A 17,535-nucleotide genomic window follows, 5' to 3' on the forward strand; every position below is an offset into this window, starting at 1 on the left:
AAAAAAAAAAAAAAAAAAAAAAAAAAAACCCCATAAAAATGGAAGCTTTTTGTCATATTGTGCATGGCGACGGCGATGGCAAGGCGAATTGGAGGAGAGGAACTGGAACTTTCGGCTTAGAAGTGGAAATCCCTCATGGAAATGACTAAGAACTCATTTCTCTCCGTTTGAAACCTCTGAACTTCCATTGATTTCTCTCAGCCATTTACAGAATCCCATCAAGAACTGAAGAACAAGCAGCCAATCGGAATCAGAATCTCCCCTTTTTCTCTCTCCAAAAATCTCACCCAAATATGATATTGTTTTTCAATGGTGGTGGAGTTTGGAGGTGTCCAAATTCCACCCACTTCAATTGGTCCTCTAGGTAGTGCCCCATTTTTTAAACCTAATTTAGCTTTTAACTTTCTTGATTTAAAAAAGAGTAGCCTTGTAATTGTATTGTATTGTATTATATTCTATTCTATTCTATTGTATTGTTCCTTCAAATCTGTGTGTTCTTCGAGTTCTTCACTGTTCCTCTGCCACCATTATTAGTACCACCACCATCCTTCTCTTTGCTTTAATGGCCTCCTCTTTCCCTCCATTTCCTTCTTTTCTTCTTCTTCTTCTTCTCCTTCTTTTTCTTCCCCCACTTACGTTTTCCATCCCCTGCGCCTCTGATTGTTCGGTTCTTTGATTTTCATCTTGGTTTTTAGATACCCTTTTGCCCATTTCTTCACGGGTTTCGCTCTGCTTGACATTTCTGGTAAGCCCCTTTTACATGCTTAACTCACTGATTCTTTCTATTGGTACGATTTTTCATTTGGGTTTCTTCTTTAATGGTCATCTGTCTGAAGTTTCTGTGATTTTGGGGTGGATTTCCCTCTGTTCTTTCCGGTCGGACGTTGTTTTTTTAGAGTTGCCCATAAGGTGTTTGTTAATTTGCCTCACTGAAAAGTGATTTGGGATCTGTATGGTACCGTTTGTATCTTTGATCTTTGTGAAAGTGGCTCTTGGAATTTAGTATTTGGGGATTGTTTCTTTGAGGGAAATGGTTAGAAACTGATGAATTGATTGAGTATTTGATTTGGGGTCTGAAGTGCATATGCTTGTGTTTTGTTGATCTTGTTTTGCAGTGTTAGATCAATGTATAAGGATAAAGGTTTAGAGGGTTGTGTTTCTGGTTCAAGGAAGAAGAACAATAGGCGGGACTTGACCGTTCCCCGTAATTCCGCACCACGCTTTGCCCTGGGCTGCGGTGTCGGTGAATCCTCTGGTTTAAAATCTCAGGATGCAGATTATTCCATTCCTTTATTTGGTGATGAGTTAGAGCTTTCAATCTTAGCTAGGTTTCCCAAATCCGAGCAATGGAAGTTGTCTTGTGTGAGCAAGAGATATCTGGCTATTGTGAAGAGTGGTGAGCTATATAAGATTAGGAAAGCTATTGGATACAAAGAGCCTTCTGTGTTCATGTTAGCTAGTGGGGAGAGTAGCTGGATGATGTTCGATCAGACTTTCCAGTCGTGTCGTAGGCTTCCGATCCTGCCATCGGATTCGTGCTTTTTGGATGCAGATAAGGAATCACTTTGTGCAGGCACGGATCTCATTGTTACTGGTCGAGAACTTACAGGAGGTGCCATTTGGAGGTATCAGCTAGTAGAGAACAAATGGATCAATGGCCCCTCTATGATCAGTCCAAGGTGTTTATTTGCATCAGCCTCCTCTGGTTCGAATGCATTCGTTGCAGGAGGGATTGCTCTCGAGTTCAGCACGGAAGGCGCTTTCGGCATGGGGATGGAATATGGACAGACTGTGTTGAACACTGTTGAGAAGTATAATCCTGAAAGCTTATTATGGGAGCCTCTCCCGAACATGCTCCGGTCGAGGAAGAAGTGCTCAGGCTGCTTCATGGATAACAAGTTCTATGTCATTGGAGGAAGAGACAACGATGGAAACCATCTCACTTGTGGCGAAGTCTTCGACACGGAGAAGAACTCATGGGATTTAATTGAAAATATGCTGGAAGATGCCCCGATTTCAACTTCTCAATCGCCTCCTCTTGTCGCTGTCGTGAACAACGAGCTCTACTCGCTCGAACCGTCTTCAAACGAGCTGAAGGTGTATTTGAAAGGGAGAAACGAGTGGAAGAACTTGGGTCCAGTCCCAGTCCTTGCTGTTGTTAACAAAGGTTGGGGAGTTGCATTCAAGTCACTGGGCGATGAACTTCTGGTAATTGGTGCATCAGTTGAATCATCTGCAAACGATTCGATGAGCATCTACACTTGCAGCCCGGATCCGAGGGCGGACCGATTGCAATGGAGGCGTCTCGACTGTGGCACGAACCATCTCAGTCCCTTTATTCTGAACTGCTGTGTCATGGTTGCTTGAATTAAGCTCTCATCAAACCATGTTGGTTGTCTTTGGTGTTCTAAGTAAATAAAATGCATCCCTCATTGGGTACCTTCACCTATCATTCATTTTCAACCACTCATCCCTTACGACTAAATAGTCGAATATATCTCTCAATGGTCCTTTCTCTACAACGAACCCCTTTCCAACTAGCCCGTCTGATTGATTTTGTAAGATTGACTAATTCAAAGGGGTGAACGAATCGTTTGCTTTTATCGAAGCTTTATTAGTGGAGTTTTGATTGACCTGTTAACCTAGGTTAACTTTCCCATTAAGTCAATTAACACTAGGCTATACTCAATAAATAAACTAATTTTTTAGCTGACCGTTTAGAATCAAATTGATGTCTCATTGATCAAACATGTTATTTAAGAATCGAATAGAAACTAAATTCAAATCTCTAGAACAAAATTGTTAGGTTTGAAAATTAATAGATCAAAGGATTATTTTTTAATATAAATTTAATAACATTTTCTAATAATTATAAAAAAAAAATTAATAATTTAAATTTTTGTGCTTTTGTCTAATAATAACGAATGAAATTAGGTTTTAAAAAATGTATTACTTTCAAATAGAAAATACATAAAAATAAAAATATATTACCGGGTCGGGTTACTGCCCGAATGGGTTGGAACCCGAGTCGGTGGACAATTTTACCCTTTACATTTCTATTTTTCTTTAATTTAAAAGAAAATATTTAGAAATTCCGTAATTTCAGTGAAAAAAAAAATTATGAAATTTTCGTTGTGAAAGAGAAACAGAGAGACAGTGTGAAGAGAGAAGCCATTGGTAAAGCGCTTTCTCTTTTTCTCTCTCTTTTCCGCCATTGTCAATTTGATTCTGTTCTGAGCTAAGAGAAGAAATCTTCACTTCCAGTCACTTCTCCATCTCTGTAAGCTCTTCAATTCACCGCATTTCCCCTTTTTTCTTGTTTTTCCTCAATTTTAATTTTGATCCTTTCTGTTTTTTCCTTCAATTTCATCCTTCAATCCCTTCAATCCAACCTCCCTTTTCGTTTTCGTAATGCGGATTGTATAATTTGATCGATTGCCTTCGTGATTGTCATCATTTCTCCTCTTGTGGACTGTGTGATTTGGGTTAGGGTTTTTGACGTCTCGATGTGGAGTTAGGGTTTCGGTACGCTTGATACCATTTCTTGGAATTTGGAGATTTGGATTCTGCTGCTGCTGGTCTATTCCTCGGAGAAGCTGGAGTTTTTGTACTGGTAGGTATTTTTCTTCTTCCTGTTTTGTGTATTGGATCAAAATTCTGAGATACGCTTGATTGCTTGGGGGATTTTGAGGTTTATTTGCCTGGATTTGAGGGGGCAATGTTAGAATAGTCATTTGAGATTTTGTTGGTTTGAAACTGTTCTGGTTAGAGTAATTGGTTAGACAGTGATGTCTATGAACAATAATAATCCGCCGAAGAGCCTTGGAGGGACTTCTTCATCGCCTTATGGAAATTCTGGTATAGTTCCACCGTCTATGGCAGCAAACGCCACATTTTCTCAGCCGCAAGCTCAATTAGGAGCTGGGTTTCAAAATCCATTTCAGCTGTCCCCTGCTCAGGTTCTTGCTCAAGCTACATTAAAGGCGCACGCTCATGCCCAAGCTCAAGCACAAGCAGTTCACGCGCAGTTTCAAGCTCAGCTACAAGCTCAAGGGCTGTCTTTATCTCAGAGCCAGAATGTTGGTGGTGGGAACATGGGATCTCCTTCACCAGGATTTTCCACACCCGGTCTCGCTGGTGCAAAGCGGATTCCTCAAAAGCCACCAGTTCGGCCTCCTATTCTTTCTCCTGGTACCCCATTTTCACCATTGAAAACAATGGAACTCACGCCTGCTGCTCGTAAAAAGAAGCAGAAGCTACCTGAGAAGCAGCTTCAGGATAAAGTTGCTGCAATTTTACCTGAATCTGCTCTCTACACTCAGCTGCTCGAGTTTGAGTCCCGTGTCGATGCTGCTCTTGCAAGAAAGAAAGTTGACATCCATGAAGCTCTTAAAAACCCGCCTTGTATCCAAAAAACTCTTCGAATTTATGTCTTCAACACATTTGCAAATCAGGTTAACACAATACCCAAAAAACCAAATGCCGATCCTCCTACCTGGACCCTTAAGATAATAGGTAGGATCTTGGAAGATGGGATAGATCCTGATCATCCTGGGGTGGTACAAAGATCAAACCCTTTGTACCCAAAATTTTCATCTTTCTTCAAGAGATTAACTATTTCCTTGGACCAGAGGTTATATCCAGATAGTCACATCATAGTATGGGAGAATGCTCGATCACCGGCACCTCATGAGGGCTTTGAGGTGAAAAGAAAAGGGGATAAAGAATTTTCGGTTAACATTCGGTTAGAAATGAATTATATTCCAGAGAAATTTAAGCTGTCGCCTGCTTTGATGGAAGTTCTTGGTATTGAAGTTGATACTCGCCCAAGAATAATAGCGGCAATCTGGCATTATGTAAAGGCTAGGAAACTTCAGAATCCCAATGATCCATCTTTCTTTCATTGTGATCCACCTCTCCAAAAGGTATTTGGGGAAGACAAATTGAAATTCACCATGGTTTCGCAGAGAATATCACAACACTTGTTCCCTCCACAGCCCATACATCTGGAGCATAAGATTAAGCTTTCTGGGAATAGTCCAGCGGGTACAGCATGTTACGATGTGTTGGTTGACGTCCCTTTCCCAATTCACAGGGAATTGTCTGCTCTATTAGCCAATGCAGAGAAGAACAAGGAGATCGACACATGTGACGAAGCAATTTGTACAGCTATAAGGAAAATTCACGAGCATCGTCGGAGACGTGCTTTTTTCCTTGGATTCAGTCAGTCTCCTGTGGAGTTTATTGATGCCTTGATTGAATCTCAAAGCAAGGATCTCAAACTTCTTGCAGGAGAAGCTAGTCGAAATGCTGATAAGGAGCGCCGGTCAGATTTCTTCAATCAACCATGGTATGTTTGTTCCTTATTTCACCTGTTTTTGCTTATTAGCATCATATTTATTCATTGGCAGTTCATACGTTAATTCAACGGATTTTCAATTTTCAATTTTCTTTTAACAACATTGTTGTTTCTCACCCGTGGCCGTGTGTGGATTTGACCCAAAAGATATATTCCTAACTTCCCCCCTTCTCTGTAGTTGTTTTGTTTTTGCATCATAGACACAAGTTATGCACTATATTGTTTTTTCTTTTCTCTTTCCAACAAAAGAGATTATTCTTTAAGCTTTTAGCAACCCGCCCTCACACAGAATCTTCAATAGGTTGCGGATTCTAAAATTGGGATTACCTGTTATTCCTTTTATCATCTTGAGCTTGATTTTAAGTTCATGGTTGATTGAACAGGGTTGAAGATGCTGTCATCCGGTACATAAACCGAAAACCCACAGCAGGGAGCGATGTACCTGGAAGTACATGACTGGATTCTTGTTGAGCTGCTATGGATTGCCATTTTTTGTTGGGATTTTCATTGGATTAGCATGCTAAGATACATGTATGACACCCTTTAGTTTAGTAGCAAACACCGGATGGTTGCGATGCCGTGCAAAGGCTTCATTAACGCACATGGTATGTGAATTCCATAAAACTCGCTCTTTTAGTCCAAGCAAGCTTTAATCATCAATTAGCTGGTGATGCCAATGCTTCATTAACAACATATGGTTTCTTCATAGTCATTTTCTTAGAGCACCCTTTATTGTAGTATGGAATATTTCTTGTAGTCGAATCTGCAACCATATAAAGTTGAGATTTTTTCTGGTAAAGCATTGTGTAGATGAAAGTTCATGATGATTTGTCAATTATTCCTTGAACAAGTAGTTTGTAATCTAAATATCATGTTTCTTGATACTTGGAGGAGGTGCAACTAGAGAAATTCGAGATCGGCGATCTGTGTCTTGATTAGATTGACACGATTTAATACTATTATCTTATAGAAATCTATCAATGTTCAGCTGACAAAGATGAATGGCCATGACTATTTTTTATTTGATGGGAAGATTTTCTCCAGACTATTTAATTGCTGAGATCTTTATTGAAAATTGAGTTTGAGAACCCCATATGAATGAGTCAGCCATGTCACCTGCGGTGAGTTCATGCCAGTTGATTATCTTTTTGTTTATTATATCAGTGAGGAATCTTTGGAAAAATATCCAATTGATTTGAACTCTTTATTCAACTCATAGTTACTGTGAATATTAGGAACATGAATACTCAAAATTTGTTACAAACGAAATGAAGAGGTGTGTTGTGAGCTCTTAGGGGAAGATTATCCTAGAGTAACTTTTATCGGTTGAGCGATACCTTTTTCCTGGCACTGCTCTGATTCTGTCGTGTCTTCTTTGGTTTCTGAATTTATGCTATCAACTGTTGTTTTCAACTGTGATCTGTCAGTTCAGTGTTGGAATCGTTGACTTGAGTCTTCTTCTGATTGTTTAAATTGGGAATTTTGTTTGTTTGTCTTGAATTGGCTTTCTCTCTCTCTCTCTCTCCTCTTTCTCTCTCCTTTGACACAAAACTTTGAAGCCGCCGGCCATGTGCGCCGTCAACAGCGGCACAAACACAGGGTGGTCGGCGGCAATGGGTTTGATTCTGAATTGGCTGAGAATTGACGCCACCACATATTTCATCTGAATGAAAGCCATCTCCTTCCCCAAACACACTCTCGGCCCTGCCTGAAATATTGGAAACTTGTATGGACTGACCAACTTCACCCCTCTTCTCCAGCCACGCCCATCGGGTTCGAGAAGCCATCGACTCGGCTTGAACTCGAACCAGTCCTTCCCCCACAAACATTCCATTCTACCCATCCCATATGGGAAATATGTCACTCTATCCCCGGCTTGGACCACAGTCCCGTCTGGTAAGTGATCGTCGGCAATGGCATGCTTTGAATCCCATGGGACTGGCGGATACATTCTCATGGTTTCACATAGGCATGCCTTGAGAAATTTCAGCTCCTTTAGAGATTTGTAGTCCAATTTTTGTTCAACTCTGAATGTTGATTCCGAGTCTATCTCTTCGACTAATTGATTCTGGATGTTCAGATGATGAGAGAGTAGCCAAAACAGCCATGTCATTGCAGCCGAAGTCGTGTCTCGTCCCGCCATGATGAAGCTTATGGCCATGTCTCGGATCATCTCATCGTCATGCCCAATCAAGATTAACCTACAGAAAACAAAACAAAGTCAGAAGAAAACTTTTGAAAGATCAAATAAATATAAATTTTAAAGTTTATGAACGAAATTTGTAATTTAAGCTCATTATATTTTCAAATCGTTTGTGTAGCTCTATAATTTTAATTTTTAAATAAGTTTTAAATTTTATAATTTTATTTATAAACAAAATAAACAAGTTTTCAATATATTTTATAAAAGAAATAAAATATTTTTTAAAAAAATAAAAATAGTACACCCAAAAATGTAAAATATTATCCATATTGAAAAAAATAATTCTCCCAGATTTGGATCTTACATTTTTTTTTTAATAAATATATGCATGAAATGCATACATACATTATATTATAATTGCATGTGTCAAATAATATTTTTAATATATGATTTGATTATCATCTAGTTGGTCACCTGGACAACAGATCTTTTCTCTCATGAAGATCCTCCATCTTCTTCTTCTCCCTTCTTTTCTCAATTATGTTCTTCACTTTCCGGTGAACCTCCGCCACCGCCGTCTTCAGCCGCCACTCAGATCCAACCCCGAACCATCTCTTCACTTTCCATATCATGTAAACCGGTTCCATCGCCCTCCCAGCGCTCACTTTCGACGCTTCGTCAAAGCTCTTTTCGAGTTCAAGAATAGTCTCTTCTTCGCTTCCTAACACAACTTTACCTATTACTCCGAATGCAAATCTTTTGAGTAAATCCTGTAATGATAAAACTAAAAATTTTTATTGTGATTATATAATTTATTTTCAAATAGTTAACAAATGAACCATAAAATGTGATTTCTCCTATTTCGTTCGCTACGCCTTTACCTGCAAGTCTACAACTGCTCCATCTCTAGAAGACGTCTCGAGGGCGGGCAACAACCGCATCTCGACCTCCGACTCCAACGTCTCGACGACAAATTCCTGCAACGACTTGGCGCTGAACTCATGGCTAGCCAGCTTCCGTTGCGTGCGCCATAGCTCGCCGTCCACATTGAAAATGCCACAGCCAAGAAAGTCACCTAAAATCTCAGTGAAAGGCTTCCCTTTAGGGAAATTAACGAAATGGGTCGTCAAAATATACTCAACGTTATCGGGGTTCACCGTCACCACCGTCCTCCGACATCCAAGGCGGCGGACAACGATGGTACCGGTGGCAGATCCCGACAATAGCTCAGTGTACCAATCCAACAGGCGGTTCCGGTTATTGTAGAAGGAGAGGAGACAGCCGATGAGAGGGTACGTCGGCGGCGAGGAGTGACTGAAAAAGTCGCCGGCGGCTGGCCGGAATCTGAAGAGGAGGAAAATGAAAATGGAGATGGAGAAGAGAGAGATAATGATACCCATGAAAGTGTGACAATGGCATTGGAAATTAGGAAATTATATTATAAAGTGCGAAAATGTAGGGTTTTTAAATATCTTATGTCTTAATTTTATAATATGCTTCGAAGACTTTGGTTTAAAATATAATCACTCGTCAATTAATTCATATAATATGGTTTTAGGGGTGACAAATTATATTATATAAATATAATAAAAACTTATAAATAATAAATTTAAGAAATTAGAATTTACTTAAAAATTACTAATTTATAAAAAAATTTTAAGAAATAATTAATTAAAAGATTATATATTAAAAAATATTGAAAACTTTAACGGGCCATGGCCACCTAGTCTTAGGAGTAAATTTGACATCTAACGACATCATTCAATTAGTCAACATATTGCCTACTTTTAGTTAGAAATTGCATTAAAAAAATTTAAATTAATTGACGAATGATACATAAAAGTAATTATATATAATTCATAATTAAAATAGGAGAGAGATGATGCAATTCAAATTTCCGGGCAATATGTTCAATCATTATGTTCAAACCAATAACAACTAGATAGAATACTAGTGTATCGTTATGATTTTGACACGCTCATGACAAGTCTTAAAAAAAACCTAAGCTCATATACATTTTTTGCACATCTTTGTAGGTTCGTCATACCTTAGGTCTGTCTTCACGAACCAAACCCAACTTATAGGAATTTAAGCTTGTTCGGTCGCACACTCTATTCATGCATGCATGTTCAATCTTCTGCATTTTACTTCTACACTAAATCAAATCATCAAACTCGACTTTGTCTCAACATTGGACTAAAGTTTATCATGTGTAACACCATAGCTATAAATAATAAAAAAAAAACGTCCATTTTTAGGTAAGAAATACGTTGATTGATGGGAGTGGATATGGATATGTGATCCTCTGCAGTTTCTGCCTGCTACGACCAGATGATGAGGTTCAAGTTCTAGACAGCTCCTCTTCAACCCAATCCAACTACGCCTACCGTCCGATCAATCCCACATACCCCACGATGTAGGCGCCCACTGTTTTATCCAACGGCTCAGCTCACACCATTCTACTTCTCCTTTTCACCTTCCATCAAATAAGGACATTGCCAATAAATGAGATAAATTATTGGATAAGGTTGTAATCTAATTATTCGTTTCATACGTATCAAACATACTTGACAATCATTTGAAAGCTACACATTTAATAGATATAAAAACGACTAATTTTTGTTAAAAGAATTTTGATGTTTAAATGAAACTAAAAATAAAATTATTAGGACTTATGTCTAAAATAGACAACGTCATACCATTAAAGTTATATCACATTCTTTATAAAGTTAAAAACAATATACTAACAAAATTTTATGCATAATTTCATAATCTTTTTTTAGTATGGTGGTATAAAAAAAACACTCACCTAGCTGTTTGTCTTGGAAACTCCGAGTCAAAGTCTTCCCTTCTGTCCATGTGACATTGCCATTATTGTGGTTCTCTTCTTCTTCCTCGAAGCAATCAAGGCGGCTGCCGGAAATACTGCTCCTCCTCTGATGTCGAACCTGCTGGAGAATTCAGACAAAATATCAGTCGCACTGACCAAAAACAACACAATTCCAGGATGGATTGAGTACATAACAGTCGACAAAATCAAAAACAATTTCGTTGCAAGACAAAAGACATGCCATATTATTGGGTGAAAATGGAAAAATCGGTTAGGAATCCGACCCTCCATAATAGTACGATATTGTCACTTTGAGTACTTATGGCTTTGTTTTAAGCTTCCTCAAAAGATTTTATACCAATGAAGATGTATTCCTTACTTTTCCATGATCCTTCCCTAAATTAGCTAAGTTGGGACTCCCTCCCAACCATCCTCAACAAAATCAATCAGTCCCAACAATCCTCAACAAAATCAACAAGACGTTCACGGCTAAAGCGGTCTTTTTGGGTTACCAGCTGACCTTTGAAGGGACACCAAGTGGTCACAACTGTTCGGTTACAGCTCCATTGTAAATCTCAGCACCAGATACTGATGCGGTGTTTAGCTTTAGCCAGCATTAGGGGCAGGAGTCATTGAGAGGTCCATAGCGTTTATTTGGGCAGCTGGGGAGATGGAGAGCCTGTAAACCTTGAAATTGGAAGCCATGCAAATGACACCACTCCAACCATTTGGCCTGAAATTGACTCACATCAGACAAAGACAATGGGTATAGTGATGCCAGATAGTGGTAGGTAGGATTCTAAGATGCTCAAAATGTGCTGAGAAACAATATGGTAAATCTCAAAAAGCTTTAAATTAAGACATACACTTGGTACTCATGATTTGGTGCAGGCCACTTTGTAGTCAATGGAGGAGGAGATTCGAATTCGGAGAGGATTTTCTTGAAGGCTGAGGGGGGAGTTCTACTGGATTCAGCTCCTACTCCTTTCTTTTCACCAATAATATGGTGGGTTACACTGGGGAAAGTCAGATACACAAATTCAAAACACTGCTGTAGAGATGATATCAGGAGTTTCGTTAGTGAAAGAAGGAGTGATTGAATGGTTGATGAGAAGATTATATTATAAAGAGCAAGAATGCTCTATATACACACAGATAATATAAAAAAATATTTAGAAAATCTACCTAAAAATCTGCAGAAAATCTGATAGCAAACCAGTAAACAAATCAAAAACTAAATCAACTCTTAACTATAAGGAGATTTAATCAGATATTAACTTACAACCATCTAAACAAATACGTGATCTTTTTAACAAGTTTCATCTGGAGTTCAATCAGCACTAAGACTCCAACTCCACCATCTCCAAGCAGATTCTTATAGGAAACCTGTTTGCTCTGAGGACAGTGTCCAGGAATTCTACATTTTGACAAGTTAGGAAACCTGTATTATTGTTCTACCTTCCTTCTTGAAGGAAAATTCAGAATAAAAACCAGCAAACACGGTATTTTGTCTCAAACGGAGTATACTTCATTTATCTGTGGAGATAAAATAGAGCCATAGTAATTGTTACAGTACAGTACATTGGGATGGTTATAACTTCAAATTTAGAATATGTATAATTCGCCACCAAATTGGAAGCAATGAAGATTATATATCACTTCTGCGCCATCAATGTAAATTCTGAAAATGCTGCTTCATGTAACCATATGACCGAATTCTACTGTACATGTGACTCAGATATCTAGGAAGAAACATTTATTTAGGAAGTTCGGAACATAATTGTCAAACGCGGAGAGCTTTTTGTAAATTGTCCATTGTATTGACATTTTGATGACCTGTAAATGAAGAAAAATAATGATTCACAATGCTGGAAGTATATTAGATTATAGAAATGCTCGTAGTACTATACAACTGCTTGGAAGTGATGATTCTATCAAGGAAAATGTAACTTCACCCGCCAATAAAATAGATATGTTAAATCACAAGGTTAATCCATGAACTTTTAAGTTTGTGTCTAAAACGTCATCACACGATGTTTACTTAATTATGTGACTAATAAGTTCTTAAATTTTTGTAAAAAATGTCTAATAAATTCTTGTAAACTTTCAATTTTGTATCAAATTTAACTCATCAATATCATAACAATAGTTTTTTACACTTCAGCGTGATGATGGCAGTATAGTGAAAAATTTCCTCTAATGTTCCTAATAAATGATGCCATCCTAAATTAACATACTCGAAACAGAAGTTCATTCTATCATGTGCTGTTTTTCACATCTTACAGCCTAGGACAAGATATGTACAGGAAGGATCGAGTGCCTAATACAAAATCAGTAACATTAACATGCTTCCAGAATAAAATGTGATATAAGTATAATCTACCATTCAATAAACAAAGCATTTGTACTGTAACAGATGACCTATTAATCATATCTTCTTTTCGTAGTCGGGTGATAATATTGCCGTTTAAGGTTATTAAATATTTTATTATATTTCATCTGTAAAGACCCAAATCCACCGTTAGTAGATATTGTCCTCTTTAGGCTTTCCCTTTCATGCTTCCCCTCAAGGCTTAACGCATCTACTAAGGGAAGGTTCCCACACCCTTATAAAGGGTGTTTTGTTCTCCTCCCCAACCAATATGGGACATCACATCATCACACCAATGAAAAAATGAAAAAATATTGTTCCCTATTAGAAAAAGGGTTATCAAGGTCATGGTAGTGTGATCCTATTGATGTTTTAAGGTTATCGAGATCACAGCCACAGGATAAAAAGATAAAATGAAACTCAGAATCACTTACCATATAAAAGTTACTAAAACTGTCAACATTTCTGATTCTGTATACGAGGCAGCTAAGTTGTTTCAACAAAATTGATCTTTGTTCCACGTTTCAAAAGATTTTTGTATTCTTGGGTTTTTGACCAGTCATCAATCTCACGTGCTCGTAAAACAGGCAAAGGATGTGAGAGTTGTCTTGTTTGAGCATTTCTGCAAACACGATCAGTTAGATAAGCAAATGGACTGAAATAACTTGATATTTAATACACCTCATAAATTATTCACCTTATATACCATCCTATAGGGCTTGAAGAAGCTTTGTCATAAGAGCGAGCCTGCTCCAAAAATGCATCCACATTCAGTTGATCCGCTATAGATGGACAGCCCCCAGCTAATTTCATCAGAACAGAGATGACCACCTCTTGTTGGAGCCAACGAGTAATCAAACAGTTGAGAAAAGAAGTTTAAAAAAAATATATCTACAGATAAGGAGGGAGGGAGGGAGGGAGAGTCGGAAGAAATATAAGGTCTCAAGTTAAATAAATTCTGTACTTGAGAATCCTGCGCAACGAGAAGGGCAGCACGATCACAAGTTAGCTCTGCTGCTCGAAGCCAACGGAATAACTGTTCTTCTAAGTTCTGGGATAAAAATCCACCAAGCCCTATAAAACATAATAAATGAATTTTAGGTACGTTACTTGAATACTGTTATCCTGAGCCTGCAAATTCCCGGAATTTATTTTTTTGTTTAAATATCACATCATAATGTTTGTGGTGACATGAATCAAAATGATGTACTTTCATGCTAAAAAATCTTATGTGCACGCGAACAATGCCCTCAATAACTTTATCTTCTAGAATTAGAATGTTGCATAATTGCAATAATACTTACAGTTACTGCTCCTTCATTATCCAAAAGAATCAATTAACTAATAGCCCCAATAATTATATTATCTAATCAGACCGTGATTTAATTGCTTACCAGGAACAGTGTAAGCTCCCAGGGTAAGAATATTCGCAAATGTAAGCCACACACCATGATCACATTTTAGATGACCCAATTCATGAGCCAAAACAGCCTGAATATTTCAAGTGATAGAAAACTACGTCACTTGAAAAATATGTCATGCGACAGATAGCATCGATAAGAAACAAAGGATGGACAACAAACATGCAAAAATGAAATAATAAATAAAAATGTACTTGAGTTCCACGTTATGGTTTGGCCGTGTATTTGTTCAATGATGTATGTGCTAGGCATGTGTGTGTGTGTGTAGATATAGATATAGATATATGGATTTTTTCTTCTGCATTACAAGAATTGAAGATACAAATTTATTCAGCGACCCAAGAGGCCAAGACTGCATCAGCTATGTGCATAATGCTGGTTAGCATGGGTGCTATTAACGTACAGTATAAAATAACTGCTGACCTGCAATTCTTTTCGTGTAAGAAGCTCCACAAGGCCGGTATGAACAACAACAAACGGCTTTTTACCACTTATGGCTAAAGTATAAGCATTTGGCCCAGGATTTTGACGGACATACAGATCTGGAGCCTCTACATTAAGTACGTGGGAAGCCTCAATCATCAATTTATGAAGTTCTGAAAGCTGAAAAGGAAAGAAAGCGAAGAAACATTTCTAAACATTAGTTGAAAAACCACATGCTCAATCCCATCACGTTCACATAATAAGGAACAACAAATGCTCATCATCTAATGATAATATTAACTGCAAGGAATTTCTGAGAGAAGCAACCTTTTTGCATATTCGATTAGAAATACTAGATACCCAAATGCATAAATTTAAATCCACTCGCATCATTTTACTAAAGTGAGAAAGAAGAGTTGGAAGAGATAAGAGACCGTCTTTAAGATCATTAAGAGTAAATATGCATAAATTTAATGTGCAATTTGATTAGCAGATATTACATTATTAGTAAGATTTGACCAGACTTTCATCATGGTGCATTTATGCTTCAAAAAATTATAATAAAGTAAATAAATAACTCGCTAACACAATAAGGGGAAAACAATCCATTTCTAATGAATAAAATTTTAACCAAGACAAAAAAAAAACGGGAATTGTCAAGATAAGGGATTTTTACGGTTGAGAAACCTGATTTTCAGAAACAAGAATTGATGTCCCTATGTTCTCAAGAAGCATGACTTGCTCAGTCACGGTTCCTGCAATGACAAAAGAACAGTACCAATGACAGCAACAATATTAGTACTATGTAGCCAAAGAGCGACAAAACCAGATATGGAAGTAACTATTTGAAATGTACAATCTACAAAAAAGATAAATAAGTTTTTCTCGCATGACCGCTACAGGTTGGCCTAGCAGCTAATAAGCCAATGTAAATAGTGAAGGGCTTAGAAAATAGATTCATGTCATCCTAGTCAACAGCTACCTATAACTTATTAACCTATATTTTCTTCATAACAAAATGCAGTAAGGTCATTCTATTGTCTCCTGAGAATCATCAAGGTGCTAGCAAGCTAGCTCAAACACTCATGGATATGAAAAGAATATAACTTAGGCTCGCATGACCTTATAATAAAACATGTTAGTGTTGAAATGTTGATCTACTGTCTTTATGATTTAACCATCTTGATAAAAACATCATCAACCTATTTGCAGATCAGATTCCTTAAAGCGCTTTTGTAAGTTCATTAGACATTCACAAGATTAATCCAACTTGTAACAACGCAGTCATGCCCCAACGATAAAATATGGATACACGAGCTGGAAATTCAGAAAAATGTAGAAATTGTTTTCTAATTGGCATGTACAAATCAATTGGATGCCCAAGAATCATTCTGAAAGTTCATCAGTTCTCAGTCTTGCCTCAGCTCGCTCAACCCTGGAATTGCCCGCAAAATCATTGTATTCTGCATGAAAGAAAATTCTTGACTTAAGCAATGAGGTAGCTGACTCAGAATGATATTAACATAAGTATTATCAAAATATCAAAATAATAATAAATAAGGATATTGCCATAACATCAGAGGGTATACCATTGAGCTTAATTTCAAATTGGGTATGAATTCTTTTATTAGACTTCTAAACTATGATTTAGTTTTTTCTTTAAGATGTAGAGACTTGATTATGATGTATTAATTGTTGAATCATAATCCAGAAAGACAGCTGACTCCCTATTGGTTATGAGAACTTCTTGCGGGCTGAAAGAATGAATTGAAAAGATCAATTCACTCTAGTTCCAAAGCTATAAAATTGGTAACACAACACCAGATCCAAGCTTGAATTTCTATATCGTAAAAAAAATGAATTACAAAGATTATATTTGTTTAGATTACATTAGGATACTATTTTCTGCCGTGGTATGTACCTCCGAATTCTGCATGTGATGCCAGCTACGCTTCTATCACAATTATTATAAGAAACGATGACAGATCATAATCTTATTTTGTTTACTATACTGGCCAGACGAAAGTAGAACAAGTCAGACTGGTTTAGGAAGAGCTCCAAGTAGAAGAGCTAAATTTTTTTGGTTGAGTTCTATTTTCTTACATCCTTCCCACTGTAACTCTCCCTCTCCAATCAATTCCTTCTATTTGATCTCTTAATTTTTCTAGTCCTTTTTTCCTCGTCATTCAGCAACAATAAGAGAAACCTGCAGCCCTCGAAGATAACAAATCTTCACGTATTAAAGAGAACATGCGCATAATCTAGGAAGAATCGATAATCATTCTCATAGCAGTTGGAGGTAAAGCTAAAAGAAATCCGCTTCCGTAGCTAACAAGAAACTATCCTCGCCTCGCCCTAAGACATAACTGGTTTCATCAATCTCAGAAACGACGTAGTCATGAATTCAGTAAGAAAATGAGAAAATCTTTGAACCTGCTTATCGAGAGAATGGCGGAAATCGTCGGCATCAAGGTCGCGAAAGGCGAGGGAGGCAGCTCTGCAAACGGAGACCTAATTCTCTTAGTGATCGGCGCTCCGATTCCGAAGGTAGTGAAATTGAACCTGTGGGAAGGTCGAGATCCGATTGCACTTGTGCAAGGAGTGGAATTTCTGGCGAGGCAGAGAGAAGAAAAGGGAGAGGAAGCCATGGAAGCTGTTCAGTGGTTTGACTGGGGCATTGTATTCAGAGAAAAGGGCGCTTTGGGTTTACTGCCATTGACCGTACTAATCGGTCAGCATTTGGCGCCAATTTTACCGTTCTAAAATTAAAATAATCTATTCTTATTTCAAAATTAAGTTAAATTATGAATTAGGCTCGAAAACAAGAGTGAACGGAACTATCGTGTATTCCAAAGGGGTTTTTTTTTTTTTTTAATGTTATAAATTACATTGAGGAAGACCAGTTTCCTACGTACAGTTATTTAACTCAAAAGAGATGCTACAAATGGTTGTTAGAAGTACAAAGTTAATCCCGGACTAATATAGAAT

At 37.6% G+C, this 17,535-nt stretch overlaps 3 protein-coding genes, 1 long non-coding RNA gene and 1 pseudogene across 5 annotated transcripts; 2 read left to right on the forward strand and 3 right to left on the reverse strand.

The window, feature by feature from the left end:
* Window positions 1-77: 77 nt before the first annotated feature.
* On the forward strand, window positions 78-2,450 carry LOC111481490 (F-box/kelch-repeat protein At3g27150-like). Its single transcript, XM_023126936.1, has 2 exons — window positions 78-745; window positions 1,116-2,450. Exon 2 carries the CDS (start codon window positions 1,126-1,128, stop codon window positions 2,365-2,367), a length of 1,242 nt encoding a protein of 413 aa, XP_022982704.1. The 5' UTR covers window positions 78-745; window positions 1,116-1,125; the 3' UTR covers window positions 2,368-2,450.
* A 681-nt stretch (window positions 2,451-3,131) lies between these two features.
* Window positions 3,132-6,326, forward strand: LOC111481483 (SWI/SNF complex component SNF12 homolog). The gene is made up of 3 exons (XM_023126917.1): window positions 3,132-3,280; window positions 3,491-5,350; window positions 5,743-6,326. The coding sequence occupies exons 2-3, from the start codon at window positions 3,789-3,791 to the stop codon at window positions 5,813-5,815; spliced, it is 1,635 nt and encodes a 544-aa protein (XP_022982685.1). The 5' UTR covers window positions 3,132-3,280; window positions 3,491-3,788; the 3' UTR covers window positions 5,816-6,326.
* Window positions 6,327-6,616: 290 nt separating this feature from the next.
* On the reverse strand, window positions 6,617-8,902 carry LOC111481487 (cytochrome P450 94B3). Its single transcript, XM_023126934.1, has 3 exons — window positions 8,384-8,902; window positions 7,977-8,272; window positions 6,617-7,560 (listed from the first exon to the last, which is right to left on the reverse strand). The coding sequence occupies exons 1-3, from the start codon at window positions 8,900-8,902 to the stop codon at window positions 6,828-6,830; spliced, it is 1,548 nt and encodes a 515-aa protein (XP_022982702.1). The 3' UTR covers window positions 6,617-6,827.
* An 801-nt stretch (window positions 8,903-9,703) lies between these two features.
* LOC111481496 lies at window positions 9,704-11,067 on the reverse strand. 2 transcript variants are annotated; one of them, XR_002718059.1, is made up of 3 exons: window positions 10,853-11,067; window positions 10,312-10,450; window positions 9,704-9,978 (listed from the first exon to the last, which is right to left on the reverse strand). It is a non-coding gene; the product is annotated as an uncharacterized LOC111481496 (long non-coding RNA). The 2 variants fall into 2 exon arrangements; XR_002718058.1 differs by having other exon boundaries at window positions 10,312-10,453.
* Window positions 11,068-11,839: 772 nt separating this feature from the next.
* LOC111481495 lies at window positions 11,840-17,272 on the reverse strand (annotated as a pseudogene).
* Window positions 17,273-17,535: the final 263 nt, after the last annotated feature.

The sequence above is a fragment of the Cucurbita maxima genome, unplaced genomic scaffold, assembly GCF_002738345.1.
Source record: "Cucurbita maxima cultivar Rimu unplaced genomic scaffold, Cmax_1.0 Cma_Scf00007, whole genome shotgun sequence".
NCBI classification, from domain to species: domain Eukaryota; kingdom Viridiplantae; phylum Streptophyta; class Magnoliopsida; order Cucurbitales; family Cucurbitaceae; genus Cucurbita; species Cucurbita maxima.